Genomic DNA, 18,789 nt, shown 5'->3' on the forward strand with positions numbered 1-18,789 from the left:
TTTTTTTTTTTTTTAAGCCACAAGTGGACACCTTCGACGTGGCGAACACCAACACCACGTTGAGGTCCTCCTAAGGTCATGAGTGAAGCCTTGGCGGAATGTTAACTGATTTCCATGGTGCTGTTGCGACATGATATGAAGGCTTCTCATAACACTCATCCTCTCTGGCCCAAAACAACACTTGCGCGGGAATGTATCGGAGGCAAGTAATGGTATATATCTAGTACAGTTATCGTCTAATCTAGTTACTTTACAATTTCCCTTGTGCTGGCCGGGCGCGTTTCCCATTCTTCAAATTCCGATCGAATCCGACTACCATGCAAACCTGAGAGCTGATGGCAATTAACTCTCCATTCTCATCAAAGATCTCCACACTAAGATCAGCCCGTCCAGCGCGCAAAGTCTGAGTGACCACACGGCTATGTAACCAGGCAGCTCCCTCATTTGGTATCGATTTCTTCAAGTCCACGTTGAAAGAAACCGTGGGGAACCAGAAGGGACCCGGTGACCGATCCTGTCTGTCTTCTGGGTCGTTTGTACTAGTCCAGGCGGAAGTTGCCATCGCACCAAGTCTATCCAACGCCATCGGAAATAGATCGAGTAAGCACATCAACGCCTCATTCGTCCATCGGGCAGGAACCTGGCCACCGGGGCGAAATCTCGCCCACTGATCCACTGTGGTCTTGATGCGCTCCTGCACAGTGGAGGCTGGCAGGGCGCCATAGAGCTCCGTATGTTGAGAAACTGCCATGGCGGGAATCGTGGGGAATCGTGTCCATTCGCCATCTCTACCTGTTTCCGCCAGGGCCGCGAAGTCGATCCCACCGTCCGGTTTTGAACCTGAGGGGGGGTTTGGATGAAGGATCGAATTTCCGTTCACCACGGGGCCCTTTTGATCTGTCTCCACGGGACTAACCGTTATGTATCCCACCACTTTGGTTTGCGGTCCTGTAGACGCCGCATCCTGCGACAGCGTTACTTGGATGGTGCTCGTTCGCGCACCTAATTTGACCTCTTGAACGCTCAACGTGGCTGGTCCGACTTGTGTCGCCCGTACAAAGCTCAATTGAAAGGAGATCGGTAGGACGGGTTTGGATCGGTAGGGCGATGCATCGGATCGAGCGAAATGCGTGGTGGTCAGGCGGTACAGGATGGCTGTCGTATAACCTCCATGAGGGACTATATCGATGTTAATGATGGCCATGCTTGAACCGGAGGAGGGAGGGAATACCATTCCCGATACACCAGTCCTGGTGTAAATGCGCCGAGTATGTATGCGAAGTCAGGGGGGTGACTTTGATTGCTTCCTCGAAGATTTCGGAATGCGAAGGAGACATTTCGGCAATATATTATTCGTATGTTGCGCAGGGCAATTGATGCATGGGCCCTGTTAAAGAACCAGGGTCGACCATATTTTTGTTTCCCTTCCTTATCTGCATGGCGATAGATTTGCCCCCCTGGCCCACCGGAGTTCTCTTTCAGTAATCAAATGGGCTATGAGGATTGATGATATCCACAGCTCAGTCCATCGAACCTCGGCAATGAGATGGGCCATCACGAGATGGAAGGATCACGTGGGACCACGTGGAATTATCCAATAAGAGAAAGAAAAAGATTAAGAAAAGGAAGAAAAACAAAGAGGACAGTTCCGAAAAAAAAATATACTATGCTAATATGAAAAACTGCAAGACCACCTCGGCATTCCGATCTGGTAGAGCTATGATTCGACCTAAAGGTATCTGGACCTCGGCGGACTTGACTCAGTGACAACTGCCGACCGAACCGGCGCTAGTCTACATTGAGCACCTAACAACGCTAACTCCATACGTCTTAGTCCTATCTCGTAGATCCATTGTGGAGGTCGGAACTAACTTGAATTTCCAAGTATATCCTGTAGTATCTGAATGAGAAGATGGCTTCGAGTTGCAAAGATACCAAGATGGACTCCTGGCGTACAGACGGCCAATGACATGGTCCATTCCTGGAATCCGGGTTAGGCAAGACTAGCCCCGATCACGAGATCCCCAGTATGCGTTGGTCTCACTGCTGATCTCTCGTTCGATTCCAGATACACTTACTCTGATTCTGGGTTGAACAGGTACATTCCAAAAACATACTTACTATATAATTTCCATCATCGATTCTCCTGAGTCGACGTCTTCTACCAGTAAAGATGAAAGCCACAACCCCATTCCCTATCGAGAATCTGCCATATGGAGTAATCTCCACCCCAAGTGAACCAACCCCTCGGTGTGCAACTGCATTCGAGGACTATGCGATCGATCTCAATGAACTCCAGAGGGATGGATTCTTTGACTCAATTCCAGGCATGATTGATGGTGCCTTCAGCAAGGTACAAAGACCCCGCCATGTTGTTATAGGAAAAGGTTGACACATCATCTTTCTCGAAGCCTGCTCTGAATGTCTTCGCATCAACCCCCCAATCCACGCAAGTCGAAGTGAGGGCACGTCTAGTTCGGTTTCTTCCGAGCGCAAGTGAAGCCGATAAGGAAAAATACTTCATTCGCTTGTCGCAAGTGACGAACCATTTGCCCATGGAGACGGCGAACTTCTCCGATTTTTACTGTTCGCTCGAGCATGCAAGAAACGTATGTGTGCATGCTCCCTTTTCGCTTCTGTCTGAAGTGCTTAGACCTTGCTGGCTGACCGTATACATGCATAGTGCTCAGAAATCATGGGCCTCGAAGTCAACCCGAACTGGTATTACATTCCCTCAGTCTACAACGGCCGCACATCCAGTCTCAGAGTATCGGGCCAGCCTATCCGCCGACCCTGGGGTGTCATATCGGGTCCAGGTGCATCCTCTCAGGCGACGTGGTCACGAAGCAAGAGGCTCGACTTCGAGCTCGAGATGGGTGTATTCTTGGCGAAGCCTCTGCCGGCTGGTCAGATCCTCGACATCCGGAACGCTAAGGAGCATGTCTTTGGTTTTGTTATTCTGAATGACTGGTCAGCGAGAGATATCCAAGGATTCGAAATGGCTCCTCTTGGTCCATTCCATAGTAAAGGGTTTGGAACCACGATCTCACCGTGGATCGTCACGATCGAGGCCCTGTCGCCCGTAGAATGTCCCGTATCTATTCCGCAGAGCCCGCCACCCTTGCCCCATTTGGCCTGGAAAGGAGATAGCTCAAATGCTACGTGGGATATTGAGTTGTCCGCGAGGATACTGAGTTAGTGTCCCCAAGAAATCTACACAGTGTAGCTCATGCTAATTTCTTGAGCAGGAAAAGGGAAGACGTATCACATAACCTCCACTAATCTGAAAGACCTATATTGGACGCCGTATCAGCAGCTCACCCATCTCGCGAGCGCTGGAGAAGGTCTTTCCACAGGAGATATATTTGGCACGGGTACTATCTCAAACGATGTACGTCTTGTTTCCCGCTCCTGTGGTTGTTTCCCTCCACAAGATCAACTACGTTAACTAACGCTACGTGCAGCGACTCAATGGGGTCGGCGAGAAGTCTGGTCTGGCCTGTCTTCTGGAAAGGATACTGCCTAAGAATAGACTAGCATGTATGGAGATAGACGGACTTGAGTATGTAGAAGATGGGGATGAGGTCGTTATAGAAGGGTGGTGCTTTCATCCACAGAGCGGTACATATTTTGGATTCGGCGAATGTCGAGCTGCGCTTGTGCCAGCGTTGGATCAGTGAGATAGCGCTAGATTGCGTACGGCTATGGTGGCATGTGACTGTCTCACAGGATTTGTTTGGTCTACTGCTACGCTGGACAAGGACAATCGATACCAATTGATGATCAGCAATAGGAACACCCTTCAATATCTGCTTCTATTTCCCCTACTTATTACTGTTACTAATTGTGACTGCTCACGTGCAGGGATCCCATGACCTGGGTGGACCCTATTCAAATGATGCATACAGCATACGCAAGGGGTAAAATGCCATCCAGACAGAAGCTCAGATGTTATTCTCTCCTTAAAATAATAACCTTTGTCGCGCACCATAAATCCCCTCTCAACAAAGCTGACAGAATCATAGATGGTATCAAAATCACGGTATTTGTCCATATTTGGTGTCGAAAAGGATGGATTCGAGAGGTAAAGAGGCGGTCGGGAATGTGCAGCGGGCGGTTGTGGAGGACACCAAAGTTGTTTTGAAAGCTACAGACGAGCGGATTCTGTGGGACGAAAAGCAATCCCGGGCTGTCGTACGCAAGTTTGACTTACGGTTGCTAAGTCTTTTCACCGTCATTAACCTGTTCAGCTTCATCGATCGAGTTAATATTGGTAATGCGCGTTTACTGGGGCTAGAGAAGGATCTGGGATTGTCCGGGCTGCGCTTCAACATTGCGCTGATGTGCCTTTTCGTGTCGTATTGTGTTGTGGAGTTACCTTCAAACATTCTGTGTAAAATCGTCGGGGGACATATCTATATCCCTACGCTTGTGGTTTGCTTCGGCATCATTACGATGCTCACTTCGCTGGTGGAGCAGAAAGGCGGCCTGTACGCCTGTCGCTTCCTCCTGGGAGTCTTTGAGGGCGGTATATCCCCAGGATTGGTCGTTATGTTGGCCTTATTGTAAGTCATCTTGCTTTCTTCATCCCTGACTAGCAGACACCAACAATGCAGCTACCGCCGGCATGAATTGGGTGTCCGAACAAGCATCTATATCTCTGCATCTTCAGCAAGTGGTGCTTTCGGTGGTCTTTTAGCGATTGGACTGTCCAGGATCCCTGACTGGGGTCTCATTCATACATGGAGAAACATTTTCTTTTTCGAGGTTGGTATCTATCTTCCTTCGCGGAGATATCTAACTGTACCCCAGGGCCTAGTGTCCGTAATTCTTGCGGTCGTCGCGTTTATTTCCATTCCGAGTGGCCCAGAAACCGCGCGATTCTTAACAGAATCTCAAAAGCAAGTGGCAGTGGATAGAATGCGGATTGACTCTGCTGGAACGACTGAACATTCGCGGACTACGTTTCGCCATGTTGTCCAGGGTCTGACAACACCGCCTATAGTTTTCTGCGCCTTAGGGTTCTTCTTTGGAAAGTGAGTCCTCTAGCGTCATGAACCCGATGAACCCTCTGCTCAAGAAGCTTGACAGCACCTGCGCTCAATCCTTCTCACTGTTTTCGCCTTCTATCATTAGCGCCATGGGTTATACCAAGGAGCTGGCTCAGCTATTATCAGTTGGACCTTACGTATGTCGCCCTTACTCCCTCATAGTCACACACAGACCCAGGTAATTGATAGAGCAGAATGTTAGGCTGCCGCTTGTGTGATATCCATTGTGGTCGGCTACGTCTCCGACCGTTATCATAGCCGTGGCTGGGTGATCTTCGCCACCGTTCCGTTCGGGATCGCTGGCATGGGCATGCTCGAATTCCTCCCAACTTCCATGCCGGGTGCGAAGTACGGAGCCTTGTACCTTGCTGCACCGGGCATCTATGCCTTTCTGCCTCTCTGGCTCGCGTGGGCTGTGAATAATGCCGCAACGCCGACCGTGAAAGCGGCCTCGGCGGGTTTAGTCTTCACCGTCGGGTCGCTCGGCGGAATTCTCGCACCCTGTGTCTATTTGCCTGGAGATGCGCCGAACTACCACGCGGGTCATGCAATCATGTTTGCCTTTCTATTTGGGAGCTGGGTGATATGTATTGGCATGATAATATATATCAAATGGGAGAACCGGGCCAGAGAAATGGGAAAGCGGGATAATGTGCTGGAAGGATTGGGGCTTGAGGAGCAATTGGAGCTGAGTAGTCGACATCCAGCATTTCGTTATGCTGTCTAGTATTCAAGCAAGGTGCAAGTTTAGATTAAATATTTGCAAACATGGCTTTACCCGTGGACGTCATATGCAGCCATAAGGGTTTACTCGTCAGTCTCTTATCATCTTTATGCCCTGGAGACGCATTAATATAGTGGTCAGGGTCATGTTTTGCCTTTCTCGTTAACCGGATTGACTCGAGTATGGTTTTACTCAGGGAGCAAGATATATTGAGAGCCTCAAACAAGAAATCGAAACCCTCTATCCGGATCGCAAACATTCGCAACACGTGGGATGCTACCTTTCGGTGGACTATTTTCGGAGGAAAAAAGCCGCGAAGCGCTTCCGTCCGATCCGAAGGCCAGCCCAGTGCCTTCCTGACCGGCTCATCAAGCTTTGTCCGTGAATAATCGCTGGCCGTTGATTCGCAATAGCGTAGTATTGCTTACGCAGATTGGTTATGATTGCCGAGGTTCAAATCAAATGCAAGTGTATAATCTCCCGCATGTATTGATCAGCTCATCTGACTGCCAATGCAATTTAAACCCATGGACTGACAACTGTAAAGGGAAAAGTAGCAGTCAATATCAGAGAGCGTTCAGGTGCCACCATGGCCGCACGTGCGTCCGATCTTCGTCGGTTTAGGGCTATCGATGGGGATCCACTCCCGTCAGTAGTTTCGGCTCTGCACACCAAAGGGGAAAAGGATATGCATTAAGGTAGTATGCCGGGCCAGGAACATTCGATAGAATCCGAAGACAAAGGATATCCCACTACACGTGCGCGGCCTCGATGCTTGTCCTTATAAGCCTTATGTTTGTGCCTGAAATGTGGTGGAATAGGTCTGTGGCTCTTATTCCTCGCCTCACCACGATTTGGCGTTTCTGTATAGTTTGCGCCAGCTAACCTTTTTGGCTTTTGGAATTCCACTGAGCATGTTGAACCTGCAGTCATTTGGCATAGTGCTGCCACTGCTGGCAGGCACTGCACTGGCAGCTGTTAGTTATCCACCAATTCCCGAGGATCTGACAACCCCTTATCAACAACGCCTCGCGATCTATGGTCCAAATGGTGAGCAAATCCATCTTGCATACAAACCGCAACTATGACTAATTTCTCATTACAGCCATCTCGGTGGGTTGGAATACCTATGAGAAGCTGAACCAAAGCTGTGTCCAGTATGGTACTTCAAAGGATAAGCTAGACGCGCAGGCCTGCTCTTCGACTTCGTCAACTTATGCAACCTCTCGGACATACTCCAATGCTGTTGTCCTCACGGGCTTGACCCCAGCAACAACCTACTACTATAAGATTGTTTCCACAAACTCTACTGTAGATCAATTCCTCAGTCCTCGCAGCCCCGGCGATACTACACCCTTCAACCTCGATGTAGTCATCGACCTTGGGGTCTTTGGCCAAGATGGCTACACCATCACCTCCAACAACGCTAAGAAGAGCAGTATTCCATCTATCGATCCGGCGCTGAACCATACTACCATTGGCCGCTTGGCTGAAACCGTCGATGACTATGAATTTATCATTCATCCTGGTGATTTTGCCTACGCTGATGATTGGTACCTAAAGCCAAAGAATCTGTTGGACGGCAAAGATGCCTACCAGGCAATCCTGGAGCAGTTCTACGACCAGCTGGCCCCTATTAGTGGGCGCAAGCCTTATCTGGTTTCCCCAGGGAACCACGAAGCGGCCTGTGGAGAGATCCCCTATACAACTGGTCTCTGTCCCCTAGGACAGCGTAATTTCACTGCGTACATGCATCGGTATGACGAGACCATGCCCAGTGCCTTTACGTCCTCGTCCACAAACACCACCGCCCAAAGACTGGCTACAAAAGCCCAGAGTCTCGCCCAGCCACCATTCTGGTACTCATTCGAGTACGGAATGGCGCATATTGTCATGATCAATACCGAGACTGACTTCCCCTCAGCACCAGATGGACAGGATGGGTCTGCCAAGTTAGATAGCGGGCCATTTGGTCAGGACGGTCAACAGCTGGCATTTCTCGAGGCCGACCTCGCCAGTGTCGACCGGACCGTGACACCTTGGGTTATTGTTGCCGGACACAGGCCGTGGTACTCCACTGGTTCCAGTTCCAACATCTGCGAGCCCTGTCAAGAAGCCTTCGAGGCGCTATTCTATAAGTACGGTGTTGACCTCGGAGTCTTTGGCCACGTGCACAACTCTCAACGCTTCTTGCCCGTCTACAATAACACTGCGGATCCCAATGGTATGAATGATCCGGCAGCTCCTATGTACATTGTCGCTGGTGGTGCTGGTAACATCGAGGGCCTCAGCTCGGTTGGGTCGAAGCCGTCGTACACTGAGTTTGTTTACGCCGATGACTATAGTTACAGTACTCTCCGGATCCTTGATGCACACAATCTCCAGGTGGACTTTATCCATTCGTCCACCGGAGAGGTTCTCGACTCGAGCAAGCTGTATAAGAGTCACAAGGAGCAGTTTGTTGTGCAGTGAGACCAAGCCCACCTATGTGCTGTCGGTGAGATCTATTGTGACATTAGAAGAGAATGATCTCCTGACGACGTGTCGTGACTCTAATTGTAAGTCACGCACGACTTCAAACATCTTCTCTTTGCTTCCTTATTACATTTCCAAGAAGTCCATATGTCCTATTCACGCGATTCCATTATTACTGTACATAGTTATCCCTATAGTCCTACAAATGTAAGGATTGAAAACTTTCGAAGAGTAGAGTTATAAACATTAAGATCTATATCTAACTATTTTGATCCAGGTTTTAGTCCAATACGATGCTGCCTGTAATGTTACTGGACGAATAAGAAGCTCCCCATCTTACAAGAAAGACTCGAGGCAAACTTCACAGAGCCGGAACCGCCACGTCGTTCTTACTTTCCTGCCCAGTCTTTTTGACACTCTTCCATTCCAGAAAGCAACTGGCTACGAGGGCTACCAGCGCTAGGGCCAGACTGACTCGATATGCATCGCGAAGCCCGCTCATATACGCCCGAATCACCGCATCAAGCTGGTCCAACTGCCCCAACGCCGCCAAGACATGTCTCATTTCCGTTGCTCCGGCACCGACAATCGCACGCGGGTCCACCGTAGGCGCAAATTCGCGGATCCCGTCGATCAATCCATTTTGGAAGACAGATTGCCCAACGGCAATGAAGAGTGCGCCTCCCAGTGTCTGGAAGAACATTACAGCGGCCGTTCCGACGGGGATATCTTCGGGTGGGAGAACGGTCTGAACGGCCGTCATGGGGATTTGGAAACCAGCACCGACTCCCGCTCCGACTAGAATTTGATAACCGATCCACTTGCCTGTCGAGATGTCCACAGAGTATGTTGTGATAAGGCCCGTGCCAATGGCCGCAATGGCGGTACCGCCGATTAAAAACGGAGTATAGTAGCCTGCAGCAGTTACGAATGCACCGACGAGGACGGATGAGATGACGGTCGCCAGCATCAAGGGAAGAAGCTGGATCCCGGATTTCATAGCAGACGATCCTTTCACGCTTTGGAAGAAAATGGGGACATAGTAAACCAGGAGGAAGAATGCACCGCCGAAGAACAAGGCGAACATAGTCGCAGATAACACCGATCGTCGCTTCAGGATCCCCGGTGGGAGTGTAGCACGATCGCCCAACTTGATTTGCGAGAAGGTGAAGATGATGATCATGAGTCCGAAGCCGACAAATAGCCCGATAACTCGCGAGCTATTCCATGGGTATTTATTTCCTCCCCACTGCAGTGCCAGTAGGAGGCACACAATGGCCGGGATGAGAAGGCTGGCGCCGATAAGATCTAGCTGTTTGATCCGATCTAGGACGGGCGTCCCCGAAAACTCGCTCTTCTTGGGAACTCGCAGGATGAAGATGATAACGGCAATGGAAAGACCGCCGATGGGAAGGCTGTAAGCCGTTAGAGAAACCAGATCCGATTGAATCTAGAGCAGGGCTCACTTGATATAGAAACACCATCTCCATGACACACCGTCGGTGAATGCGCCTCCAAGTAGTGGTCCAGCAATTGAAGCAATTCCCCATACCATGCCAAACATGCCAAATACCAGAGGTCTCTCAGGCAGTGGGACTATTTAGGTCAGCTGGTGTTGTATGGAAGTAGGTATTGGGATGTCCGTACCTGTCATTGATATGATTACCAGGGCCCCAGAGAATATACCGGCAACACCAATACCTGCCACAGCTCTTCCAACAATCAGGACGGTGCTACTGGGTGCGACAGCGCAGATGAGTGACCCGATCTCAAAGATGAGGACAGCGATTAGAAAGCCCCATTTGACCTGAACGATTGAGTGTCAGCGACGGGCGAATAAATGAAGTTTCTCATATCAACGGTTCACTAACACTGAATATCTTGTAGATCCTGCCATATGATGGCTGCAATGCAGTGGAAGTCAAGAAGTAAGCACTGCCATACCAGGCAATATCCTCAATGCTTTTGAACTGATCGGTGATCTTCGGGATTGCTACGCCGATGATTGTCTGGTCGAGAGCAACCAGAAAGACGGCAAGGTAAAGGGCAAGAATGACAACTATAACCTTCGTGATGCTAGGATACTCATTTTCCCTTACATCCGTGTCGATCTTCTCCGTCGAGCCTTCGATATCCGACTTTTCCGCTTCTGTCATCGTGCAATGTCTGCTGGTTTAAAGATTGAGACATACAAGGAATGAAATGACAAGCAACTCAGTTTGAGATTCCTCATATGAATAAATATCGCAGCATTGCACTGAAGGTTTGCGTGATAGGGGATTTATAAACCGGTGCTCTGGTACAAAAACAGCAAGACATGAGCGTACCTGCTGAAAAGGTGGTGATGAGTCGGACATTCGGGCCTTAATGCGACCGATAAAAACTCTATGAAGAAAGCATCGAGAGATAGCCTTTTGGGCAGCATGTCTCGAATACGAGGTCAAGATGACGGATGGACCAATCATCCGAGCAGCTCGTTCGGATAGCTTCAAGTTTATTGCGAATGCGTCCCGTTCTGCAGGATGACAAAGAACATCATGTCTGCAGTGAGTCACAAATGTCCGAGAGGCTCATCTATTCTCTCTCGGCTTCGACAATCCGCCACGTGTGCCTTACTAGCTGTAGCCCTTGAAGCGAGCCAAAGGACGTAATAATAAGCCTATAGAGAGCGCAATTCACACAGCCACGATATCTTCATTGATGCTGGTATCCAGTCCGATGAGACACGAGAGATATAGCCATACGCCAAGTGTGATGAATCTGGGAATGCGACATTTGAGGCTGTCTCCTTGCTTGTTTTGGATAAAATAGTCGACAAATTGAGGGCTACCTAGTGCCTCAAGATTCTGTCGAGTCGGACATAGTGATGAGGAATGGAACTCACTACGTCAAGCTCTGCATCAGCCTATAAGCCCGGTTGTGGCAAAAGAGAGTCAAAATCAAGCACTACCATTTACCTTCGCAGGTCAGGTCGCTTATTACTATCCAGGTACCGCGAAATCGTTGTATGCTCCATGTAAGTTTGCTCAAAGGGATCAAATCTGTTTATGCCTTAGGCATGCAGACCGAGTGTTAGGTTTAAGGTTCCCTTTCTCTTAACATTACACTGCCCTGGATAATTTGCATTGCCCTTACTTTCGTCCACGTCCCCCTGTTCCCCTCGCCTCCCCAAACAGGAGGTAAAAGCCCAGGCAAAGAAAGGAGATAACGCTATCACGAAGTGATCTAGAACGTGATACACTCTTTTGTCGATATATCTCAGAGTTTATGATCTCATAACATCGGCCAGTTAATCTAGCACTCTCCATACTTCATCGGTAGGAAGCACTCTGCCACTCTTGGCTGCGCAGTGGTCCCATTTCGCCGTCTACGCGTGAACCTAAGGAAGATCTGCTCATGAGACTGAGTAGTTGGCTCGCTGTAGCGGTCACTACTATTTGCTGGGCAGCTACTGTTGGCCTCTGCGAGGAATACTCCGAATTCACGCACACGACGGTGGTCCGGGATGTGCCCTACACACATGGATGAGTCCGATCGGTTATTCTCTAAACCGCCCAAAGGCACCCTGTCGTGCTGTAGAGCAACGACTTGGGCTGAAGTGATCTGATGTGCACACGGTGCATGGGGTAGATTATAGGAGACCGATACGGGGCTATCCGATGCCAGTACCTTATCTTCAGAAGTGGGAGCCGATGGAATCCGGGAGTGCGATTCTGGAACGAGATCTTCTTCTATATGGATAATTGTTTCAGCAAGCGCGGCCCATGCTGCACACTTGAAAAATGCTTGAACCGGGGGTGCTCGTCGAAGAAGACTCAATGCCTTCCGGCGCAGGAAACGGTCCCGACATTTCACTGCCGTGTAGAACACCGGCAGGCCTATGCCAGTCTCAAACGTGAATGGAGGCTGTGTGCTATCAACCACATTGAATGCATCGAGTGCAGATGTGGCGTGTTTGACTATCTCCCGAAATCGATCCATTTGCGCATCGTAGACCATCTCATTATCTGCGAGGCAGGTGGAGGTCATTATCGAAGCAACTACGTGATAGGTCAGCAGCGTTGACACAGCCCCGATATTTGAAGAATTGGGAGGCTTTCCCATCTCTCGGTCCTGTAGGTGAGCAAAAGCTCTCTGCCAACTGTCGAGCCTGAGCGTCAGAGCGCCCTGTTGTTCTTTCAAGGAGGATTCGATATTGCTATCACATCCCTGAAAACCATGGTATCTCGCTGCTTCGTTCCCCAATAGGAAGGCTTCTGTGACTAGGTCAACCATAACTGTTTGGGCCGCTGCAAGGGTCGCAAAACTTGAATTTCCAAGCATAGTTACAGGTCTGAAGCTCTCCCTGACCGGATACCCCCCTGAAATCATTGCTGCAGCACCAAGTCGAAAGAATATGGGTTTTATGATCTCTTGCAATACATCTTCATAGTATGCCATGGTTGAAGTCTGTCGTAGGGTCATAATGAGATGCGCCCCCTGTTCATACAATTGCAGGGCCTCCACGGTGTGGCCCTGGAGCGCCTCGATGCAGATGTAGAGGACGCAGGTTATGAGCGCTACATGCGGGTTGAAGTCGTTATGTGTAACCCTTTGTCGGACGCGTGCCATGGACCGCGAGTACCAGGACACGGCCTTCGTGTGCTCCCCGACCAATTTGTTGTCTTTAAGAACCATGGGAGGACCGATAAAGGGATCCGGATCTTCAAATAGAGCACTTATGGCGATGACGGCGTCCCAAACTGCGGGCTCCGATCGGCATAGTTCCGGGACGATGCCCTTCCAAAACCGATGGTCTAAATAACCGCCAATCGCAGGTCCTGCGCGGTAAAAATAGTACTCGAAAGCGCGTCGCTCCTGCCACTCATGGTTGACGACATCGCAAAGGGCATAGTTACTCCCGATTGACGGCGTCGGCGGACAGGCGATGCGTGTATGAGTTTGATTCACGGCGTATGTGCACCTGCGGCCGGTGCCCTTGCACCGTACACACTGCGGTTTTGTCTCATCACACTTGACTTTACGTGTTCTAATTTCAAAGGAGATGGCAGTCAGAACACGCCATTCTAAGACTGTTGAAGGAGGCCACATACTTGCACGTCGTACATCCTGTCCTAGACTTAATCTTTGCCGACCACCCGGCCCCACGATAGTATGCGAAGGCCTCGGCCATTCTCGCTAAGCTGTTGCCCTGCTGTTGGGCGACCAATGTGAAATCCTACCATTATAATGGGTAAACACGGTGTCTGGGCCGGTCAGATGTTCAACGCAGTCACGTTTAAAGATAGCAGAAGCTAGGCTGGATAGAGACTAGCTGCCTGGGTGCCTGATTGACATTGGCCCATTCGGAACATGACATCATCCTATGTGTCGACTAACCCAAAATAGGGAATTTGAAGCCATAAAAAACTGCCGCCCATATCAACATGGGTGGTTAGGAGTGATGCAAGAAGGTACGGAATATAAGATGGTTGAAAGTGGCGTGGTGTTCAGCATGACTTCTCTGACACCGATTGTCATTGCATTTGAACATCGTTCAGACAGTCAATCCAGTAAGTGCTCGGATGTCAAGACCGTCCGTATACACACCAAGAGAGCATACATCTAAGCTGAAATAGCCATACCAGCGTGCTGTCGATTCGATCTTCTCTGCACGTCTGTCACGCATAGCAGTACCTGATAGCTACACCCACATCGGCCGGTACACTCGAATGAATGGCAACGAGACACCGTTGAGTCTATCGTTACGTCTCTGGGGTCCATCGTCTTGCTCAATCTCAAAACAAGCCACGGGTGAACTTCACGAGTGGTGGAGGCTTGTACAGGCCCTACGCTACACCAAGCCAAGATCATCTTGCCACACCAGTCTATTTCAAAGCATTGCGGGAAAACTGCAAATTCATCCGAATCTGTGACCGTTGTATACATCATCTTCAGGTACACCAAGCGCGATAATAGCACTATGGCCAAGGACGACAGTGATGGTAATGGGAGCCTCATTGTTGGCATGATCATCCTAGGAGCTGCAGTATGCGTCATGATTTATTGTGGGATTCGACAGATGCTGGAGGACCTTCCACGCTATGTCGTTCGGGACCGGACCCCCGAGCAAATCTCGTACATGCGGGAGGTGCGCCAACGGAATCTTCATCAAGCTTGGTGCGACTCTCGGTCCATTTCCGTCGCCACGGACCCCAGACGATAAAAGGGCCAGCGCGGGAGACGCAGTAATATTTGGGCGATGTTATGGAGAGGGTTCCGATGATATGCATGGTGACTATCAGTGGCGCCCTATGAGATAACCAGGGGACAATTTCCCACCCATTATATCACCCATCCATTTGTAACAGTAGTTGACATGTTGAAAGTTTTTCCATTTCTAGGCAGTCTTGCAGCTTAGATGTGCACAGCAATACCAAAATAGTCTTATGCCCATTGTACGAAGCGTAGCATAGCACCATCCAGTTGACATTCTCTTTCCTATCCACATTCCCGTTGCCTATGCCAACCCAATAGCTCGACACCTGAGCCTTGTCCATTCCAGGTGGTCCTACGGTAGAGCTGTTTTACCAGCGGATTTGAGAAATCGCGCCTATATCGAAAAAATGCCCTACAAAAGGTCTCATGACCAGTTCGAGGGACCCAATCCAGTGGGTGGCCTGCTGGATCCACTTGTATCTTCCCATTCCAGGGGGTGGGAAAGGAGATCTGGGCGATCACCAACGCCGCTAGTGTGAGGCGCTCAGCCCCAGCTGCTGTACCCCTCATCCTTCTCCACGCCTGGGATCCACTAGATGAGTTCCTCGCACCGTGCCCTCCTTTCCAGCAATGGTACAGAGTATATTCGGCGGGTGCTGGCTCTGAGTACCCATTCAGGAATATGGACTACACCATGCTAGGAGTTCTAGGCCATGCATACGTACAACTTGCTCTACGTGCAGAGAATACAGACGTACTCCGTAGTGTTCTTCGACAAGTGGGATCCACTCCCACAACCGACCCTACAACTCTGCTAATCTGTCCGATCTTTACCCTGGGAACTGCAACTACTGTTCACCATATCCACAGTAGAACAGTCATGGGATGACATTTTCCCGCCAGCTCTCCAAAGTCCAAGTATGCCGTATCCGCTGGGGAATTAAGGGTTTGTCGATCGGTCCGCGTGCCAAGAGCAGTATGGACACATTAGCTCAGAAGTGGTATGGAAACGAAAGTGAGGTTTGGGGCCTTTTTATAATAGCAGCAGTGGACGGTCAAACTTTGAGCCTGATTTGCCCCTGAACCGTCAAGAAAAAACTCTATTGGGGAGGCATCGTCGGACTTGGATTTCAGAGTCCCATTCTATCAGGCTTTTCTCCGCAGGATCCCCAGTTTTAGCGATCACTTGAAATACGGAGTAGACAGGACCGACTGAGTTTAACATAAACTCCGTATCTAAGGTCCCAATACCAGCATAGCATGCCTCTACTTGGACTGATCACATACATGGGGCTTTCAACCATCATTTTGGCAATGGCCACCCCGGCAGTTTGTCACTCCACGACTAATCAATGCACGAGGTCAATGGAAGATCAGATTCCATACGAGTGGAAGAGCTAAGCGATGATCCTCCTCAAAGGCGCTTAGTTATGCGTAACCTTCAATAGTGGCATCTCTCCCTTCCAGTTAAGTTGGATTCTCCCCTTTTCCGCCCAGTGCGATCCCCAAAGGTGCATTTCGCTTTTCGGGGCCTCCATATTCTCCTGCATGGCTTGTAATTAAACTTGCGGACAAGTAAATGACACGTCACAAATTCTCCACCTTACATGGTAAGCACACAATCGCACAGTACACGGAGTAGCTCAGCGCTAAAGTCGGGGGTTGTTTTCTGGTACCCGCCAAAGGTAACCACCAGAACGGTAATGCCAAATGCGAAGGGGAAACACGGAACTGAACTCCTAGAGGGCGGAGAGCAAAGTATATGAAGATGATCTAGATCTTTGATTCAAATTCGCTGTCACATGTGGCCCACCCCCAATCGCATGTTGTTGAAGGTGCACGTCGTGGAAAAGCGTAGACCCAGAAAAAGGCTATCTATGTTTATCTATCGCATGGCTTACGCCGAGGAAATCCGGAATTGGGTCCCTGCTCGTATTATTGGAGGTACCTCCTTGCGTGGTGATGTGCTACACTAATTAGGGTTACATCCAGCAAGGACGGCTGAAGTCAATGCGTCAGCAGCGGAGGCAAACCGCTCGCCACCCGTGCTCTTAAGCATATTTATCCCTTGGTTCCTATACCAAAATTGTGCTTCGCGCGCTTTGAAATGAAAGCAACATGAATTTTCCGTGCAACCACAGAGCTTGGGGTTTCCACCAGAAATCCCCAACGGTGACGGTGGAGGGTTCATACACGCTGTGATGGACGATTCTCAGCCATGGCTACAAACAGCGAATCGCGTGCTCATTGGAGTCGGTTTGGCTATTAACACTCCTCTCCTGATAATGCGGATATATACAAAGATTCGCCTGATGAGAAGATTTTGGTGGGATGACGGTAAGTCGATATTTCGGAGCCCATGATGCTCCTTTTGAGCGCATAGTTAACAGATAGCGGCCAGTATGCTTGATTCTTGCCTGGGTATATACCGTCGATATGTTCTGATTGCACATCAACATGTGCTGACCTGCAACTAGATCTTTTCCCTAGGGACGCAAGCGGTCATCCTATGTAAGACCTCATTCAAGTTATATGGTATGCGGTCACTAAGATCACTTCAGATGGGTTCGAACATGCAGGCTATGGCTACCACATTTCGCAACTCCCGCTATCCGTGCTGAGTAGGTTTCGCAAGGTATCTATAATCCATATGCGACGTGGATTGCACCTCGATCGCTAATCGCCGGGCTTTCCCTGGTATAGTGCATGCTGGCAGCACCAGTCATATACGTTCCCGCTCTCGCCTTTGCGAAGCTCGCCTTGCTTATGCTTTACTATCGACTCCTACAGGCTACGCACCCGCTCTACGTATACATTATATACGCGGTCGGCTTCATCATTGCAGGATATAGTCTGGCACTTCCTCTGGCATTGATATTCGGCTGCAGCCCTATTCAAAAGAGCTGGGACATCACTATTACGACGGGCTCCTGCATCAACACAGCGGGAGTCTATCTTGCAACTGCTATCACTAACACGATCAGTGATGTCATATTGCTACTGCTTCCGATCCCCGTTGTATGGGGTCTCCGGCTACCCGTCATTCAGAAAGTAGGGGTGCTTTGTATGTTTGGTGTTGGATTCTTGTAAGTGAACTTCCCCCCAATCCAGCATGTCTAAAAGGGGGCCGAGAGCGTGTCACGATAAATAGTGGCCTTACTGAACCAGTTGGTTGTTGCAATACTTACCTAGCTCTTATAGAACCACCAGTATAAGTATCGTGCGCTTAGCAACGTTGATGCCTCTGGTCACGTCGCAAGACCAGACGCGTGATATCGCTTTAGCAGCTATATTCATGTGAGTTGGGGACACCATCTAAATCATTCTCTTGGTGGGTTAAACTTTATATTGGGATAGTCCTAATGGATATGACTACCTTTAGCGATATCGAAGCCAACACCATCATCATATGCGGCTCTTTCCCCTATTTACGCCAATTTCTGCGATACCATGCTCCGCGGTGGATGGATTATAGTCTGAGCTCGCGACGGAAATCCTCTTCGACAGAGTCGCCATCGGCTCAAATGCGGAAGCCTGGTCTCACCCAACTCCAGGATGATATCGAAAGGGCGATCAATAATACGGATGGGATGACCAGCGTGGAAGGGAATTTAGAACGCGGGCCCAGAGAAGTCCTATAGAATTCGTTCGTGTGCATAAAAGTGTACGGCTTGGCTGGGTTCAAAAGTACTCCCAGATTTCTAATAGCGGAGGGGACGTTAATAATTTAACAAATAGTTTTCGGGCATCTATTTTAATACTCGAATATCTACTCCAAGCTTCCCACGGCGTCACTGGGCCGTTGTAACTCTCTCCAGGTAGTTGGCGAGGTCTTGAGCAACGTCAAAGCACGCCCATTGTCGCGCGAAGTCCGTGGAGCCATCTGCAAGACCCGTAGCCCAGTGCCTTATAATAATACCAAATGACCTTATTGCAGATGCAAAGTCTACACCCAAACCCAGAAGACCGCCAGATTCCCACGTATAGACCACAGCAAGTGGAAGGCCATAAATGCGTACAGTCCAAATAAGGCCCCGAATTATTCTTCGTTGCCTCCTCTGTTCCGAAAGGTAACTACGCCTCCGGATACACCAAAATATCCCGTTCGCCTCCTTTTGCTTGTAATCCTACAATTGTAGCTAGACAGACGGTCATATCCACCTTCCACTATTACAACCCTCAAATACACGATCGGGATCCAAGCCACGCTTCGTGGCCTTCGCGCCCGGGCACCCAGGCCAGTACACATTCATATTCGTCCAATTGAGTTGGCTACCGCCATTGGAAAGTTACACATCACTCCACCAAGTTATCTAGACTCTGACCTGTTCAGCAAGATGC

The 18,789-nt window shown here is 49.6% G+C and overlaps 7 protein-coding genes across 7 annotated transcripts; 4 read left to right on the forward strand and 3 right to left on the reverse strand.

The window, feature by feature from the left end:
- Window positions 1–250: 250 nt before the first annotated feature.
- On the reverse strand, window positions 251–1,204 carry AO090023000035 (thioesterase family protein; the record flags this gene model as incomplete). The annotated part of the gene is made up of 1 exon (XM_001820573.3): window positions 251–1,204. The coding sequence occupies one exon, from the start codon at window positions 1,202–1,204 to the stop codon at window positions 251–253; it is 954 nt and encodes a 317-aa protein (XP_001820625.3).
- A 969-nt stretch (window positions 1,205–2,173) lies between these two features.
- On the forward strand, window positions 2,174–3,452 carry AO090023000036 (uncharacterized protein; the record flags this gene model as incomplete). The annotated part of the gene is made up of 5 exons (XM_023235390.1): window positions 2,174–2,353; window positions 2,412–2,609; window positions 2,684–3,194; window positions 3,249–3,391; window positions 3,435–3,452. 5 exons carry the CDS (start codon window positions 2,174–2,176, stop codon window positions 3,450–3,452), a joined length of 1,050 nt encoding a protein of 349 aa, XP_023090415.1.
- Window positions 3,453–4,071: 619 nt separating this feature from the next.
- AO090023000037 (uncharacterized protein) lies at window positions 4,072–5,778 on the forward strand (the record flags this gene model as incomplete). Its single annotated transcript, XM_023235392.1, has 5 exons — window positions 4,072–4,565; window positions 4,617–4,767; window positions 4,813–5,036; window positions 5,092–5,188; window positions 5,254–5,778. 5 exons carry the CDS (start codon window positions 4,072–4,074, stop codon window positions 5,776–5,778), a joined length of 1,491 nt encoding a protein of 496 aa, XP_023090416.1.
- Window positions 5,779–6,689: 911 nt separating this feature from the next.
- AO090023000038 (uncharacterized protein) lies at window positions 6,690–8,247 on the forward strand (the record flags this gene model as incomplete). Its single annotated transcript, XM_001820576.3, has 2 exons — window positions 6,690–6,825; window positions 6,881–8,247. 2 exons carry the CDS (start codon window positions 6,690–6,692, stop codon window positions 8,245–8,247), a joined length of 1,503 nt encoding a protein of 500 aa, XP_001820628.1.
- A 364-nt stretch (window positions 8,248–8,611) lies between these two features.
- AO090023000039 (MDR family MFS transporter) lies at window positions 8,612–10,406 on the reverse strand (the record flags this gene model as incomplete). The annotated part of the gene is made up of 4 exons (XM_001820577.3): window positions 8,612–9,665; window positions 9,717–9,846; window positions 9,898–10,057; window positions 10,122–10,406. 4 exons carry the CDS (start codon window positions 10,404–10,406, stop codon window positions 8,612–8,614), a joined length of 1,629 nt encoding a protein of 542 aa, XP_001820629.1.
- A 1,138-nt stretch (window positions 10,407–11,544) lies between these two features.
- On the reverse strand, window positions 11,545–13,423 carry AO090023000040 (Zn(II)2Cys6 transcription factor; the record flags this gene model as incomplete). The annotated part of the gene is made up of 2 exons (XM_023235393.1): window positions 11,545–13,279; window positions 13,344–13,423. The coding sequence occupies 2 exons, from the start codon at window positions 13,421–13,423 to the stop codon at window positions 11,545–11,547; spliced, it is 1,815 nt and encodes a 604-aa protein (XP_023090417.1).
- A 3,427-nt stretch (window positions 13,424–16,850) lies between these two features.
- On the forward strand, window positions 16,851–18,089 carry AO090023000042 (uncharacterized protein; the record flags this gene model as incomplete). Its single annotated transcript, XM_023235394.1, has 5 exons — window positions 16,851–16,869; window positions 16,965–17,083; window positions 17,203–17,534; window positions 17,650–17,745; window positions 17,831–18,089. The coding sequence occupies 5 exons, from the start codon at window positions 16,851–16,853 to the stop codon at window positions 18,087–18,089; spliced, it is 825 nt and encodes a 274-aa protein (XP_023090418.1).
- Between the last annotated feature and the right edge of the window lie 700 nt (window positions 18,090–18,789).

The sequence above is a fragment of the Aspergillus oryzae genome, chromosome 3 (assembly GCF_000184455.2).
Source record: "Aspergillus oryzae RIB40 DNA, chromosome 3".
Taxonomy (NCBI): Eukaryota; Fungi; Ascomycota; class Eurotiomycetes; order Eurotiales; family Aspergillaceae; genus Aspergillus; species Aspergillus oryzae.